Source organism: Scomber scombrus, chromosome 11 (genome assembly GCF_963691925.1).
Source record: "Scomber scombrus chromosome 11, fScoSco1.1, whole genome shotgun sequence".
NCBI lineage: Eukaryota > Metazoa > Chordata > Actinopteri > Scombriformes > Scombridae > Scomber > Scomber scombrus.
The window spans coordinates 14,299,310-14,315,669 of NC_084980.1; the positions used below are offsets into that span (position 1 = coordinate 14,299,310).

At 40.0% G+C, this 16,360-nt stretch overlaps 1 protein-coding gene across 1 annotated transcript in view; it reads right to left on the reverse strand.

Annotated features, from left to right (window-relative positions):
• The window catches only part of LOC133990177 (glypican-1-like), a 73,648-nt gene that overhangs the window by 22,451 nt on the left and 34,837 nt on the right, over positions 1-16,360 (reverse strand). Inside the window, exon 2 of the mRNA XM_062428351.1 lies at positions 11,324-11,482. Within this exon, the coding sequence (XP_062284335.1) occupies positions 11,324-11,482 (159 nt within the window). The remainder of the gene's footprint in view (positions 1-11,323; positions 11,483-16,360) is intronic.

The following is a 16,360-nucleotide window of genomic DNA, read 5'->3' on the forward strand; positions in this document are numbered from 1 at the left end:
AGGTAGTAATAGGAGGCAGTAATAGAGGGCTCATCCTGAAGTCCTTTGTCATCTCCACAGTTTTGAGCGTGTTTACCTCCAGGTTGTTGTGACCGCACCACAGGGCCAGGTGTTTCCTGTCTGTATGCAGACTCTGCTCTGTCTCAGATGAGGCAGATGAGTGTTGTGTTGTCTGCAAATTTCAGGAGATGAACACACAGGTCTCCTGAGGTGCAGTCGACGGGGTTGAGTGAAAAGAGCAGCGAGAAAAGCACACATCGAGGCGCCAGTGCTGACTGGTCAGGTGCTAGATGTGATTTGAGCCTCACTTGCTGCTTTTTGCTTGAAAGTGGGCTGATCAAACTAGCAGTAAAGGGCTGTCCACGCTGAGAACATTAAATATAACTATGACTATAACGACAACGATGTAAGCGTCCACACTAAGAACGATAATGTCCTGTAAACAGCTGTGTCAAGCTCGTGCTGCACTCCAGCTGGGTCTGCAGCTAATTATTGATGAGCTGTTAGTGCTGTATGTTGTACGGAGAAATAAAAAAACAAAACAGGAAACTTCAGAGGTGGGTGCTGATTCAGTGTGTAGTAGAAGTAGAATAAGTATTTCAGACACTAGTTGCTGTGATGTTTCAGTATTTAAAGACCAAACTGAACCAAAATTAACACACATTGTGAACAAAGATCTGCTTACAAAGATCTGCTAACTTGTTTTTTCACATCATAATAGAAGACAAAGTTCCAGCTTGTAATAATAAGGACCTATCTAAATAAATCAACTATGGGTGTCACCCTGCTCCAATTTACAGTGCGTCAGTCCATGGTGAGAGAGGACCAAAGCCACATTAAAATAAATACATCAGTCAGGGGAAGGATTTTGATTGGCTGTCATTGTTTTCATTGTTCATCTTCAATCCCTCTGAAAGTGATTCCAACGATATCGTTCTCCTCTATCGTTATCCTTATAGTTGTGGTGCGGACCCCACCATCCACATGAATTAGAACGATATTTAAAACTATATATTTATAGTTATTGTTATAGTTATCGCTCTCAGTGTGGACAGCCCATAAAGCACATTCAGGTCATTGGCTATTTGAAGGTTCTCTGCAGTGTGGGGGGAGAGTTTCCTGTAGTTGATGATGTCCTGCAGGCCTCTGCACACTGATGCAGGATTGTTAGCTGAAAACCTGTTTTTCAGCTTTTCAGTGTAACTTCTCCTTGCTATCTCCATCTCTTTGGTCAGTGTTTCTAGCCTGACTGTATAGGATCATGTCCCCGATCCTGTAGGCCTCCTCCTTGGCTTAACAAAGCTGCCAGAGTTTTTGTGTGAACCAGGGCTTATTGTTATTGAAGGTGCAGAAGGTATTAGTGGGCACACACATGTCCTCACATAAGCTGCTATCACAGTGTGAGTAAGCTCGTCCAGGTCTGTAGATGCAGCCTAAAAACACTCCAATTAGTGCAGTCAAAGTAGGCCTGTAACTCCAGTTTTGACTTGTTGGTCCATCTTCTCAAAGGCTTTTAATCACAGGCTTTGCAGACTTTAGTCTCTGCCTATAAGTTACGAGAACATGACCAGACAGTGATAATAGAGTCCAAGAACAATATATGTCCTTACATATTGTGAAGCAGTGGTCCAGTGTGTTTTTATCCTTGGTGGAACACTTGATATGCTGTCTATATTTTGGCAGTTCGTGAATGGGGTTTGCCCTGTTAAAATCCCCCAATATAATGAGAAGAGAGTCTGGATTTTTGACTCCATGCTGGTTATCTGGTCAGTCAGGTGTTGTAAGGCCTCACTAATGCAGGCCTGAGATGGCATGAAAACACCAACCAAAAGGAAAACCTATGCTATGAATAAAATGGTTTGCAGTTAATGAAAATGGTCTTGAGGTGAGGAGTGCATATTTTCAGTGACACTGTGAAATCTATGCACCAACCTTCATTTATGTGGAAGCAGATTTTTTCTCTCCTTGTTTCCTCCAGTAATTCAGTTAGGTAGTGTGCATAGAGTTGGAAGCCCGGCAGATGTAGAATGCTATCAGGGATGGACTCACCCAGCCAGGTTTCAGTGAAACACAGGGCAGAAGATCCTGAAAATCCCAGTTTGTTCTTTTAATGAGCATCAGATCATCCAATCTGTTTGACAGAGAGTGGACATTCACCAGATTTAATAAAGGGAGTGGTATTCAGAAGCACCGCTGTTGCAGCTTAACCACTAGTGTTCCTGTGTGCTTCCCCCGCCTCTATCTCTTCCAAGCTCCACAGAGAGCTGCAGCTCCTCTGACCAAAATCTCTGAAAAAGTTTTTAGGTTTGTAAAAACTGGTGAAAAAGTTTTTGGACTGAACTGCTGAATATTCAGCAATTCTTCCCTGGTGAATGTAATATGAAAAGGAGTATTGAAGATTGCACAAATAAACAAAAACAGAAACAATTCTAGAGAGTGCAACACAGAGGCAGCCATCCATGTTGCCATCATGATCAGCCATCCTGATATTCACCAATTCTTCTTCCATCAAATCAAATCCTGGTGCCTATAATTCCCACAATGCAACTCAACTACTGACAGATCCGTCAGATATTAAGGTGCATTATGCTAGTAGTGGCTAATGTATCCTCGAGCCGTGAGCATCCAGCAGAGATGAGGAGTGGGCTACAAAGCTCTCATGACCTCACTTTTCATTTCTTTTTTTTCAATTTTCAAACTTGCAGTCTTTAGGCCTAACTGATGAAATAGCCTCAATTGACAGCACTATATTAGACATTGCAAAGCTCCCCCTGGAGCCACAAAAGGCTTTATGCAACTTTATTTCACATATGCTATGGCCATATGCACATATAGTACTCCCCAAGACCTATAAAAGGACTTTGATGTCTAAAATTGGTGCATTTCCCCTTTGGCAACTGCACATCCACATGCAAAACAATGACTTGGGGAATTCCCCAAGGTTCAATTCTTGGGCCTCTCCTATTCAAGATTTACATGCTCCCCTTAGGCCAATTTATTCAAAAACACAAAATCTCAAACAGTGACAACACCCAAATGCAAGTTTTATGACCAATTAAACTTTTTTTCTGATCATGTCATAAATTGACAGCTAAGTTACCACATCATCTATAAAACAAAACTTTAGGCTACTAGCTGAGCTGAACTTTAGTCAGTGTAAAAAGTTGACTCACTCATGAGAGATGGAGACTAATCTAGGAAATGTCATTGAAACAGAATGATTTATGTGTCTCACTCTCTCTCACACACACACACACACACACACACACACACACACACACACACACACACACACACACACACACACACACACACACACACACACACACACACACACACACACACACACACATCACTGTAGGTCAGTGTCAGGTGTAATATACAATATATTGTGTAAACAAGTGGCTGGAATATTAATATGCAGATTATATGGTAAATCAAATCCAAACCTTTCATTCACCAATCTTCACATTTTGTAAGCAATGTGTGGCCCTCACATGCAAGAAAAAATGCATTGAAAAAGTCTCATCAGTAGAACAAGTTTTTTGATGGAGAATAATCTGGGCTCCAGAACAATCCAAGAATCCAGCCATCGCCGCTGTTCTACCATCTCAAAAACATTGCCAGAATTAGAGGATTCATGTCCTTACAAGACCTAAAAAAAGTCATCCATGCCTTTGTCTTCAGCAGATTAGACCTACAGGTCTACCCAAAAATGTATCAGACAGCTTTAGCTCATTGAGAATGCAGTTGTCAGATCTCTAAATACAACAAAAAAATAACCAGAACATATCACATTCTCACACTGGCTTCCAGTGAATCATATAATTGATTTAAAAATATAATTTAAAATATAATATTGCTGCTAGTTTTTAAATCACTGAATGGTTTGGGGCCCAAATACATCTCTGGCTTGCTTTCACACTATGAACCCTTGAGAAGTGGCAGGTCTTCCGAGACTGGTCTAGTGACTGTTCCCAAAGTAAAAAAAACAAACATAATGAGGCAGCATTTAGTTATTACGCTGCTCATTGTTGTAACAAACATCCTGAGAATCTAAGCAGTTTGCTAACCCTAACCACTTTTATGTCCAGGCTAAAAACTTGTATGGTCTCTACTGTGTTCTCTGAGGGCCTTTACACACTGGGGGCATTCATTTGCACATCAGTATGTTTTTTTCAAACTGTAGTTTTGTCCTGAGTAGTTTCATAAATAAAACATAAATATTATGCAGTGAGCAACTGAAATAAGTCTTTTTTTCGTAACAAGGTTGATTTTTCGGAGCTTTCGCATAGCAAATAAAAGGCATCAACCAATCACAAAGGATAATCTGCATAGACAGCTGTTTATGGCAAAGGCCGACACGCAGTATTGACACGGGATGCAAATATCCTGCTATATGTGTTTTGAACATACTGTATTTACATTGATTGATCATGGCTGCCAGTCTGTGAACTCACCTGTTTCACTGAAGGCAGATAGGAAGGCTCAGTTGGTATGGTGGGTGGGCAAATAAAATCAGTGAATCAATATATATTGATATGCATAATTTATTCTTATATGCATCATCATCATGTATTTATAAATACAAACTTTCCTTGGAACTGACAGGAAAACAAAAAATGTCTGCTGTTAGTCAGCCTGGTGAGGGCAGAGATGCTGAATGCAGGTCGGAGATCATCATGATGATCACTGAATGATGCTGACATCATCCAATACCGATGATCTTGCCCTCCTAGTCCTCACTCGGCAAAAGAAGAGGAGAGCATTATGCCTGCTCAATCCATGCTGACTCCAACCTGCATTCAGCATCAATGTCCACAGAAGCAGCCGTCTGTCAGCAGCAGCTCCTGGAGAGCTGAGAGGACAGCGGCAGCACAAACTGTCTTCGTCAGTCTGACTGACAGCAGAATTAGTTGTCAAAAATGATTTCGCAAATTTGTGTTTCTGTTTCATATACGTATCGCTGCCAGTTATGATGTAAAATATTTGCTGGAAAGTGTTTTGCATTTTCATGTCATTTATTTGATTTTTATCTTTCCTATGGACATTTTACTTTCTAATTTTTCTATGTCATTTTATGCCTTCAAATGTACTTTTGTGCCTTATGTACAACACGCTGAGATTCCATTGTGTACGAGATGTGCTATATAAATATGGTGCAAACTTCCTCCAATTGGCAGTTAACATTGTCATGCATATGCAGGAAATGTTTAAAAGCACTTGGGATCATGCTGGACGTCTGAAAAAGATTTGTAAAATACCAAATTTACTGAAAAATACTGACTACGGATTTTGGAATTACAAAACTGTTGCAGGGCGATGACACTATCCAAACAAATGAAATGGAATAAAAAATAAAACAGATACTTATGTACTGATGCCTGCATGGATGGATGCTTAAACATAGTGTACTCCCAGAGGCTCATGCACTCATTCACATACTGTAGAGTAAATGGCCATGAATAGCAAACAAGATATGGAATATGACAAATCATCAGAGTTCAGCAGTGCACCGGAGACTATCAAGAGAGGATGTGGATAGAAAAGGGAAGAACAGTAAAATAATTTGAGGGAGTAAGAGACTAAATCAGAGCTGTAAAACCAAAAATGGTATATATATTTCAGCCTTAATTGTATTTGTCCTTTTGACAAGTGCTGAATGATCATATAATGTGGATGGTTCTTTAGCAGAGAGGAGAGATAGAGAGCAAAAGACAAGGTGTATGCCAAGAGAAAAGAAGAAGAAAATCAGGTGGCAGGGGTGTGTTAAAAACTAGAAAGCGCTCAGAGCTCATCTGAATTTGTTATTTCAATAACAGGACATTTTAAGCTCCATCTGGATTAGATCTACATCCAAATACACAATGTGGATTGGCTGACATCTGAAATGACATTTGGAAAATGTTCAAATCCTGTCTGGGAATATTAGGAGTTTGTACAAGAATGGATTGTGCAACATGCATGTGACTTTCAGTTCGGACCATTCCAATATATCAATGTTTCTGTGGTGCCACCTATAAGTTAAATGCCAGGAAAGTGTTTTCAGGATTAGCCTACTCAGAATTCATGAATTTGTTACCTGCATTGTTAATTCCTGCACTGAGGAGTAATTTATGCATGAAATTTGAAGACATGGTGAAAAAGATGTTTGGCAAAAAATGTAAAAATAGCAGACTTTTTTTTTCTTTCTTTGGCCAAACTGAATATGGCCTTAACAGACTCTTGTCTTTAAACAAGGAATCCCACTTCTGTAGTATGCCTCCTGGTTAACAAATTATCATCCAGAGCCTCCTCAGAAGGCACCAGATGGTTTTGTAATCTGTACTTTTTATACCAGAACTACCCTCCCAAATCCACAAGAACCCAGGATCCTCAGCCTTTCCTTTGTTATTCCCAACCTGTGCGAGGACAATAAAAAACAGGCACAAACAAACACTGCTGTCATGGGCACACCGAATGCACAAATGATGATCTGGGAGCCATTAGAGTGTTTATGTGTCATTCTGACTCTCCATCAATAACAGCACTTATCACACACATACTGTGCCCAAGGAGCGCCGCAAGCCCCTTAGCCAGCATTTAGATGCTATTAAAAGGTCCCTTATATTAAACAAGCCGACACATCACATAATGTGTGTCATTTATCAACAGGCTCTCTGTAAAAAGTCTTTCTGCCATTGTTTCTCTGTCTCTCCTCTGACTTTCCCTGGCTGGCATTTTGCACCATTTACCCTGGCCTGTTTCTTTTCCTATCCATCTGGTTCTCTTTTTCAGCTTTCTCCCTGCTTGTTTCCTCCCAAGCTCCATACCATTCATTGCCCTCATTGTCATTTTGTTCTCTTTTTTCCCTCTATCTCAACTTACTTTCCACTGCTTGCCCCATCGCCATCTTTTCTCCCACTGAATTCTTCTTTTTCTTTTCCTCTCTCTCTTTGCTTTTGCTCTTTCATTTTATCCTTCCAAGGCGCCATCGCTCCTAGTGAGTAATGTGTTTGGTATAATTAGGCCAGGGTACTCTAGGTCCCAAACGACGTGATTTGCATGCAGATAAAATGAACCAATCAAGCACCACAATGGGAGCAGATGTCCTTGTCTTTCATGACATCATAGAGGTGACCCTGAAAACGTTTGTAGGAATGTTGAAACACAGATGTAGAATGTGTCACCAATCCAAGTATACCTGGATTTAGTGATTTTGAGGTGAAAATCTATAAATTTGTTTGCCAATGTTTTTGCTCTACCTAGCTAAAAATAACACAACAACGCAGCAATAAATACTACCTTCATGAAGTTTATAATGTTAATATTTTTTGTTAAAACTGTTTTAAATATTTCACTTCACGAGTGTGTGTGTTGTTTTTACTGAGCTGAGGTCCACACTATTCGCTAAAAAGACATACAGCAGCTGCTTGCTTATCTACAGACTTGTCCTTTAATCCAAGTTTAGTGTCTGTTTCCTTAATCTGATAGGAAACATTTCAGCGTGCTTGATGTCATTCTCGTGGATTGCTCCCCCTCAGTCTCCTCGGGAGGAGATGTTGTTACTTAACAGGCCAGCTGGGAGATGTTCAGAGATCTACTTAAATGAATAAATAAGTGAGTCCTGCCTGGTCATCTAGAAATGAGGGTACCCATAAACCAGCCAGTCAGCCAGTACTTTTCAAATCAGATTAAGCTATATGACCAGACCACTGATCTGCCTTGTACTGAAATGGGCTGGAACACACTGGCCAATAAGCATTTGACTGCTCATAAATATTGTGTGCCACTGTGTATGTTTGTAGTCTACGTGAGTGTTGATGACTCAAGTTTCAATAGAAGATTAAATATCTTCACAGTCACAACAACTAAAAAAATAGTAAAATACTCATTTTACGCATTACCAAAACTCAAACAACAGGTCAGATGCAGTTAAAAATCAATGAGCAAAATGTGGTTTCAATTGTTATATCATCAAAGGACTGAAATAATCTAACAGAAGGAGGGTAAGGGTTCCATCATTTTTTCGCAGCTGAAAAGGTTCTGCCACTACTTTGTATTTTAATGCAATGAAGGGAAAAGACTAATGCTCATGAATGAGAAAGTGTATCCAAACTTTTGACTGGTACTGTACAAACAACACAATTCAAAATGTGTCTCTCAAAAATAACAGGTTGTCAGTTTAAGGAGGAATGAATTGTGATCCATTAGTACAGAACCTGCCTTTGCATAAAGCTATACTGTATGTGGCAGCTGTACAAGTGAACACACACACACAAACACACACACACACACACACACACACGCACACACGCACACACTCACGGTGAATCCAGATGCCAATGATGGCACCATTAGGCCAAACACCACCTGCCAGGTTTAAGGGTTCCGTCTGTCTAAAACACCTGGCTGCCATCTAACACACAGCTCCCTTTGGTACCATCACTCTCTGTGTCCTCTCTGACCTTTTCCCTCTCACTTTCATATGTAAGTGAGAGATTTATCTCTACCACACTCTCCCTAAATATTATTTTCCATTTCCACATGTTTATAGCTCACGCTCACCCTTACTCTGCCTCTATGTTCTTATCCTTTTCCTTTAATCTGTCTCATTTTCACTCTGTTCACTCCTTCACCTCAATTCTTCCTTTTTTTACTCCTAAGAATTTTTTGCTGCATCTTTGTTTAGTGTAATATATTATTTAGTTTGCGCCTCTCTACACAGTCTGAGTGACTGTGAAGATGCAGGGAATCTTAAGTGCAAACCACATGCAAACATACTGTACACTAAGACTGTTTTCACTCACTCACTTGCTTGTTCACTCACTCACTCACTCACTCTTAAACATACATTTGCATGCTCACACATATACAGTGTGCACACTTGCAAGCCCATGGCCATCTGTATGTGAGCAAGCTGGCCCTCTAATCTGTGGCTTGGTTGGGGCTTCTTCCAAAGTTCCTGGACCTAAAAAGGCCTAGCCTGCCTGGGCTGGAACAGTAACACCCTACACTTAGCCACATGGCGCTAGCTAGCCCACACCCTGCTAAACACAGCCAGATGTGCGGGGACTGGCAGCTTGGTACAATGTCACTGTACTCTCCTTCAGCCAAATGAACAAAAAATTCTAAGCTTTGCCTATTTTTAACCATAAAAATCTACTTTAACCTTACTAAATATTTTGTTTCTAAGCCTGTGAATAACCCAGATCCAGCTACCAATCCCCGGATGAATCAGTAAAGGATTAGGGTATTTACCAAAGCCAACAACAGAAGTAAGTCAGAACTTTGCACATTCTAACATCTAAGGCTTTACTGTAACAGGATGTATTTAGTAAGAGTAGCTGGATTGTGTCAAAATGTGCTGATTATGTGGCAGCAAATGTAACATATAATGGCCCAATTAACCCCAGTCTATCGCTCAGCTCTCGTCTTCAGAGGACACGGTCAACAACAGATGGTTTTTAGACCTCAAGGTCCCAAAACACATAAACTCCTCTCCTCCCTCTGTCAGCGCTGCTGTCCCCATCATGCTCATTCGTTCAACAGCGCAGGCGTGGGTTGCTTAGGAGAGGACAGGAGAGGAGAGGAGAGGAAAGATGTACAGGTGGTGTTGCCAGACATTAGATAAACAAAAAGATAAGCATGATTCATTTTCCATTTCAAATCAATGGCAGTAATCAGAAATTTGTACGAACATCTGACAAGTGTACATGAACAAAAGCAAACTCCAATTGACTTCATTGTGTAGCAACACAAGTTACTGCATTCATGACGTGTGTCAGTGTGTATTTATCTGCAAGCTTTTTGATGCACTTCATCACAATTGTTTAGAGGTCAGAGCTGAGTGCTGCTTGAATGTGTGTGCCTTGTAGTTTATGTTGTTTACTGGCTCTGCTGTGCTAAATGAGATGGTTTCCTCAAGAACGGGAAAGTTCAAGAACTGTAAGATGACATAAACTAACTTGGAGGGAATTTGTATGTGTTGACAGGTTTGTGTGTGTGCATGTGTGTGTGTGTGTGTGTGTGTGTGTGTGTGTGTGTGTGTGCGCGTACGTGTGTGTGTGTGTTTTGGCAGGGAGACTGTATCCCTTTGGCAAAGCAGCAGCACTGTGAGTGAAAAGGAGGGACCATGAGAAAGAACGACACAGAGTGATAGAAGAAAGTAAACAAATGTCACTCAGCCACTAATCACTGTGATCTGGAAAGGTCAGGCTAACTAGCCAAGCTCAGAGCTCCAACTGACAGATCCATTGTCACCAACTGGCCGAGGGGAACAAGTGAAGCACAGAGACACCCTTCTATTAACTGGAGCGGGTCATTAGACAAATATAATTGCCTTAGTGCGCAACTGTTCTAAGCTTGAAAATCTCTCTCTATCTTTCTCATACTCTGAGCATTACAATTGAGTCATATTATTTCATGTGATCAACAGTCTGCAACACAGAAATCACATACACTATGGTAACATTATACTCTTAAAGGTTATTTTGCTATACTGTAGAAACTACAACAGAGTCAATGTCAAGAATTTGAGATTGGTTTGATTTTTAAATAAAGCCTTATTTCATTGAGATTAATATATTCAAATTTTGTCAAAATGTTCCATTAAATAGTTTAAATAGTTTTGGTGACTTATGATGCCGATGTGCAGACATGGCTCAAGAACATGGCATTTTATTCATGTTCTTGAGCCATGTCTGCACATCGGAAAAGGTCTTGATCCAGATTACTTAGAATCAGAAGTTTTCCTCTTGTAGTACACACATAGTTGTAAAATTAAAGCCCACTGTATACATGTATTTGCCATATTGTATTTGCTTATTTCCTTCTGTTTTCTAGTGATATAATTGGCTAATTTAAATCAAGGTAATTGACCACCAGCTCACTAATTTGTAAAACTGCCTTATGTGGCCTAATACAAGCTGAGACATTTAAGCAATAGCTACCATGGAATAAACTGTAGGGCAAAATCTCAAAATCAGTGTAGGCTATATTTTGTAATACATAGTTACGTTTTTGTTATCTGCTATTGACTTGATACAATGATATCTAGGGCTGAAAGCTTTTTTTTTTATAAAAGAGCTGGCACTCTGACAACACCACTGCAAGGCATTACTATTGTCATCTACTGAAGCATGACAATAGATCAATGCTCTGCATTATAGAAGGGCTTTAACTTGTCTCGTACACTTATTGTCCATCTTGTGTGCAGGCTGGCTGTGTCCAGAGTGGAAATATGGAAAAATGGGCAACACCACAAATGGCAAGACAATATACTGATCAAAACAGACACATTTTTTCATTCATTTATACACAGGCTGTAAATAGACAAACTCACCATTAAAGGCCTTGTACTGTCCAGTGAGTGAGGTCTGTAAGGATCGTCCAGCGTCTTTGAGTAGTCCCTCCATCTCCCTGCGGCTCAGCATGGCCAGGTTGTCCTCCATGTCACTGGTACAGCAGGTGTAACCCTGGGGACAAATGCGCAGGTGCTCCCCTATAACAAGGACAGGTGGAGACACAGGAAGAGAAAGGTGGTGGACGGAAAGTAACAGGAAAGACAGAGGAAAGGGAAACAAGTAGAGGAAGAGGAGATGGAGAGAAAATGAAAAATGAAACATTAGTATTAACAGGTTCTATCATAGAAGTACACTCTCAAGAACACTCAACTACAAAACTGAGATTAATAGATTTGCTGCTATATAAAATGGTCAATAGTGAACATGAACATGACAGGCTGAATTAGCTAAAATGGCTGTTTATTATGACCTTAAACCCGGTCAGCTGGCAGTGGAGGAGGCTGGGCTGCATGTGTTTGCCCACTTGATTACCTGGCAAGATGTGGAGGCAATGGGAGCAGTGGAGCAGGAGTACAGCATCAGCTCCCATGCAATTTTAATGAGCACTCCTGACACACATGCCTGTGCCTGCATTTGAAAACAACATGTGTACACAGACACACAAACTCAGAAAACCAGGATCTGTAAGCTTAGGCATTGTGTGTGTGTGTGCGTGCATGTTTGTATGCCTCTACAGTGCTGTCAAAGTTGGTTAAAACTGCAGTTAAGCTGCAACTGACATCAGAACAAATGGTGTGGATGATGGGAATTCCATCATCCAGATCAATGTAACCAAGCCTGAAGCAAACAGAAATCATGCGGGTGACATTCATTGACAGGTGAAGAAAGCAGATAATGTATGATGCAATGTTTTTGCAGATTCTTCCCCACTACTTCTATTTCTAGACACAAGCGTACACACAGTGATCAAATAAACAAGGATGTGTTGCACTATATAGAGTAAGGGTGCAATGAATTTCGCTGAATAGGATGAGTGTATGAAGCTTGTAGATGACTTCTAACACAATATTAAAGATAACAGGAAGTTCAACCATCAAAAAGGCTGTAGCCAGTCTGCAAATAGGATGGAATACTTCTTTGTTGCTCTGTGCTCTTCCACAGGTGGCGCAAGGTCAAAATGATTGTTTATGTGGCTGTATTAGAGGCTTTAACACAAATTTTCATTTTCAACAAAGAGCTTTCACTTGTGTATATGTTTTGTCACCTTGGGCCTGTTTGGAAAACGTTTCCCCACTGATATAGACTTCAAACGCATAACTACAGAGAGAGAGGGGGAGAGGGAGATTGGAATTAAATAACCAAAACAAACATACAATCTCAACTGTTGTTTGGTTCTAAAAGGCATTTGTACACTAGCCTTGCATCTCACCACTATAAATGACATAAACCTGAAGAAAACATTGACAATCTACAGAGGTACAACCTGACAATTTAAATTTTTAAGGTAGATGCACACAAGAGAAGACAGGCTGTGTTCTGACTGCCAGAGGTTTAAATGGAACTTCACTTCACAGAGTAAAAACTTCAAAAAGCCAGCATCACATATCCAGAAATCCTCCACCAGACAAAGGAGCAGCAAAATAGCTCACTTGGCTACAAAAAATATACATACACTATGCATATGCTTGCTATGACCTGAGAGGATATACACAGTTTCCTTTGATCTACATTGATTTATTTTATGTTTGTGTATAAAGTATAATGTAACGTTTGTTTTGTGTTTTTTTATCTGTTTCATTTGGTTTTCATGCTAAAATGTAATAATCAATAATACATAACTGAGCTTCAGCAATAATGTGATTAAAGAAAAGATTTGAGACACAAAATGTCTGTAGATCAATGCCTTTATCTCCTTTTGTAACTTTGGAAGTTTGATAATGCATCTAACGAAAAAACACATCTAATCAACAAAAAAGTAAGTAAGTAAGAATGAGTCTTCTTTTATTTTCCAATGCAATGGCTCAGGAGGTAAGATAAGCTAAATTACATGTTGCAAAAAGTACCATACAGTAGCTGTTACTGACTATTCCACAGTCTGTGTTATAGAAGCCAACATCTCCACTATTATTTTATACAAGTGTGCCACTGGTTGCATTTTGTGCTAAAGCTGTATTTATAGATAAAAAGTGCCGGTTGTAGCATCTCCTTTCATTGTATTACTCCCTCCAACTAACTGAATGCCAGCGTATCTACCTGCTCACTGAAAGGCCATACAGTCACAAGCATTCAAATATTCTGTAATTCTTTCAGTCTGTTATTGTGCACAGGTTCACTCACACACTCACATTCACACACCAACATACTATATAAACCAACCATACACAAATATGCAGACACTAACATTTAGCAGGTATGACTTACTTTTCTATTACAAAGGATTTTCTGGCCTTTTATTTTATCTGTTTTTTATTTTGAGAGAATATTTAGATTTGTTTTCATTCTGCTCTTGTCACAGCAATAATACATTTACTGCAAACAAACTAAATTAATGTGATGGTTCCCAAGCTACTGGCAAATATTTTAAACAATTTAATGGGACAATGATATTAATACATTTTTGCTGCTATGTTGTAAACCTTCAGGTTTCTCTTTAAAACACTTTAAACAAAATAATGGGTTACCCACAATGGACAATGGATTTTGGATGTACATGTATATTAATGCATCCAAAGATATTTGTCCTTGTTCATCCTTTGTTTATTACTGAAGTTTAGTAATAACTCTAATACTAAGCGTTAAGATAAGTCCAGTATCAAAGCTCTGCAGCTTACATATTCTAATATTGTTAAAATTCTTGAAATGTTTCATCAGTATGTTTGATCACATCACTGGGCTTTACACAGCTCAGTATAAAGTCACATATAAATGCAGTAAACGCACACACATTGGTACAGGATTAATGATTTAACGTCCCTCAGACTGTCATTAGCATGCGCCTGGCAGAGTTTCAGCTGAGGGCCAGTCTATAGGCACAGTGTTGCTATCAATAAGATTGATCCTGCCATACTTTTCAAAGTTGATGATTTCAATGTGCACAATTACAAGAAGCATTCACCTTCATGTACTGTAGTTGTGGCCTGAGTTAATCACTTTGTATCCCCATTCAATCCATGATCGCTGCTGTATTTTAAGTGTATATGACAAGAATCCGTGCACTTCACTGATTATATGTCAACCAAGTTTTCTGTAACTGTCCTTTAAGTGCCTCATCCAGCCCAACTGTAAAGTGGAGCAATTAAAGGCAATTTTCCTCTTCGAACACCAAAGTGGAGGACAGGCTGGCCAGACTGGAGAAGAAGGTGACATTAAACATCTCTCAGTACCCTCTCGCTGGTCATGGTGTGACTCATGCCCACTCACCAAGAGAGAGAGTTTGGACATGGAGTGTGGCACTTGTGTGTAAGCCTATGTGATTTGTGTGCTTGAGTGAGAGGAAAAATAAATTGAGTGAGAAGGTGAGAAAGTGGAGACGAAAGCACACAGAAAAAGGAGAAGGAGAGAAGGAAAAAAGGAGGGAGGAGAACATTGAAAAGTGAGAGGTGGAGTGAAAGAAAGAAAGAAGATTGATGGAGAAATAATATACAATACTATCAGGGGTCAGTTGCAATCTGTCATCCCATGGGACAGCCATTTAAATGCCTGGGCTGGTTTTAGTGTGTGTGCGTGCGTGTTTATGTGCATGTGTGTGAAAATTATGAGACTGTGTCCATTTCTTCCAGTGTAATCTGCTTGCTGCCTGCCATTTGAAGGACACACAAACACACAACACACACATGGATAGAAGAAGGTGTGAGACTTCCAGATGCAACCAGGTAGAAAACACCTTTCACCTGTAACAGAGCATTACATTTCCAGTAGGCTAACCTAATAGACAGCTAATGTTAGAAATGGAGTGGTCTCCCTTTGACTCAGTTGTGTGTATGTACAGTATGTGTGTGTGTGTGTGTGTGTGTGTGTGTGTGTGTGTGTGTGTGTGTACGTGTACGTGTACGTGTACGTACGTACGTGCGTGCGTGCGTGCATGTGTTTGTGTCTGTCTGTCTGTTTGGGTGGCCACTGGTTGATCAAAGTGTAGAGGAAATGTATCCTTAACAAGCAGACATGGATCCCCTGCTTTTACACTTGCACTCTATCATTCTCTCCCTCACTCTCTCTCTCAGGCACACTCATACTCACACACTTTCAGTCTCATAGCCAGAGGATACTAGAGTAATCAGCAGAGGAGGACAGCTCAATCTGGAGAAGAGCAGTGTTAGTGGTAGACTCCAACAGTAGAATCTTAAGGGCCACATCAGAGAAGGCAGCGACCACTAATACTTGAGATTTTCTGTGCTTACAATGCTAGACAAAACCCATTTTCTGTAATCAGAGATAGCTAAAAAAAACATGTTTTCATTATATACCACAAAATCCCCCCCTCTACATTAGAGATTTACTCTCGCCTTAACCAATTTCCAGCCTGCCTTCGCCATTTCCTGTCTTTATTGTTCCTGCAGTCTGAATAAACGTCATGGAATGCATGTAAACGCAAAAGACATGGTGATAATAATACCAAGGCACAAGTCCTGCAAGAGAAAGTGAATTACAGAGTTGAAACTGATTGCACACAATTCAAACAAAACCCACACATGTATAAGATCTGCTCTTAATTATATCATCTATTCAAATATATTTAAATTGACAGACTAGGTGTTCTGCATTAATCAACCACCTCTTGCAAGGACAATCAACACAGAGGTAGCACGCCAATCAGCCGCTCATGAAATGACACCCTTGCATAAACAACCCACCCAAACATTCTAAATATGTATGTGTGAGGGAAAAATTAGGGACAGTTGCTGTTCATTTTAACCCTATAACAATCCTCCATCACTTCTTTTCCTTTTCCTTTTGACGGACACAGCTGTTAAATGGTGAGCAATTCCCTAACCATTAGCTTATCACTGTTCACCAGGGAGGAAGGCTCCTATTAAATAGCAATCTGGGAATGCAGAATGAGGTTACACACACTGTGA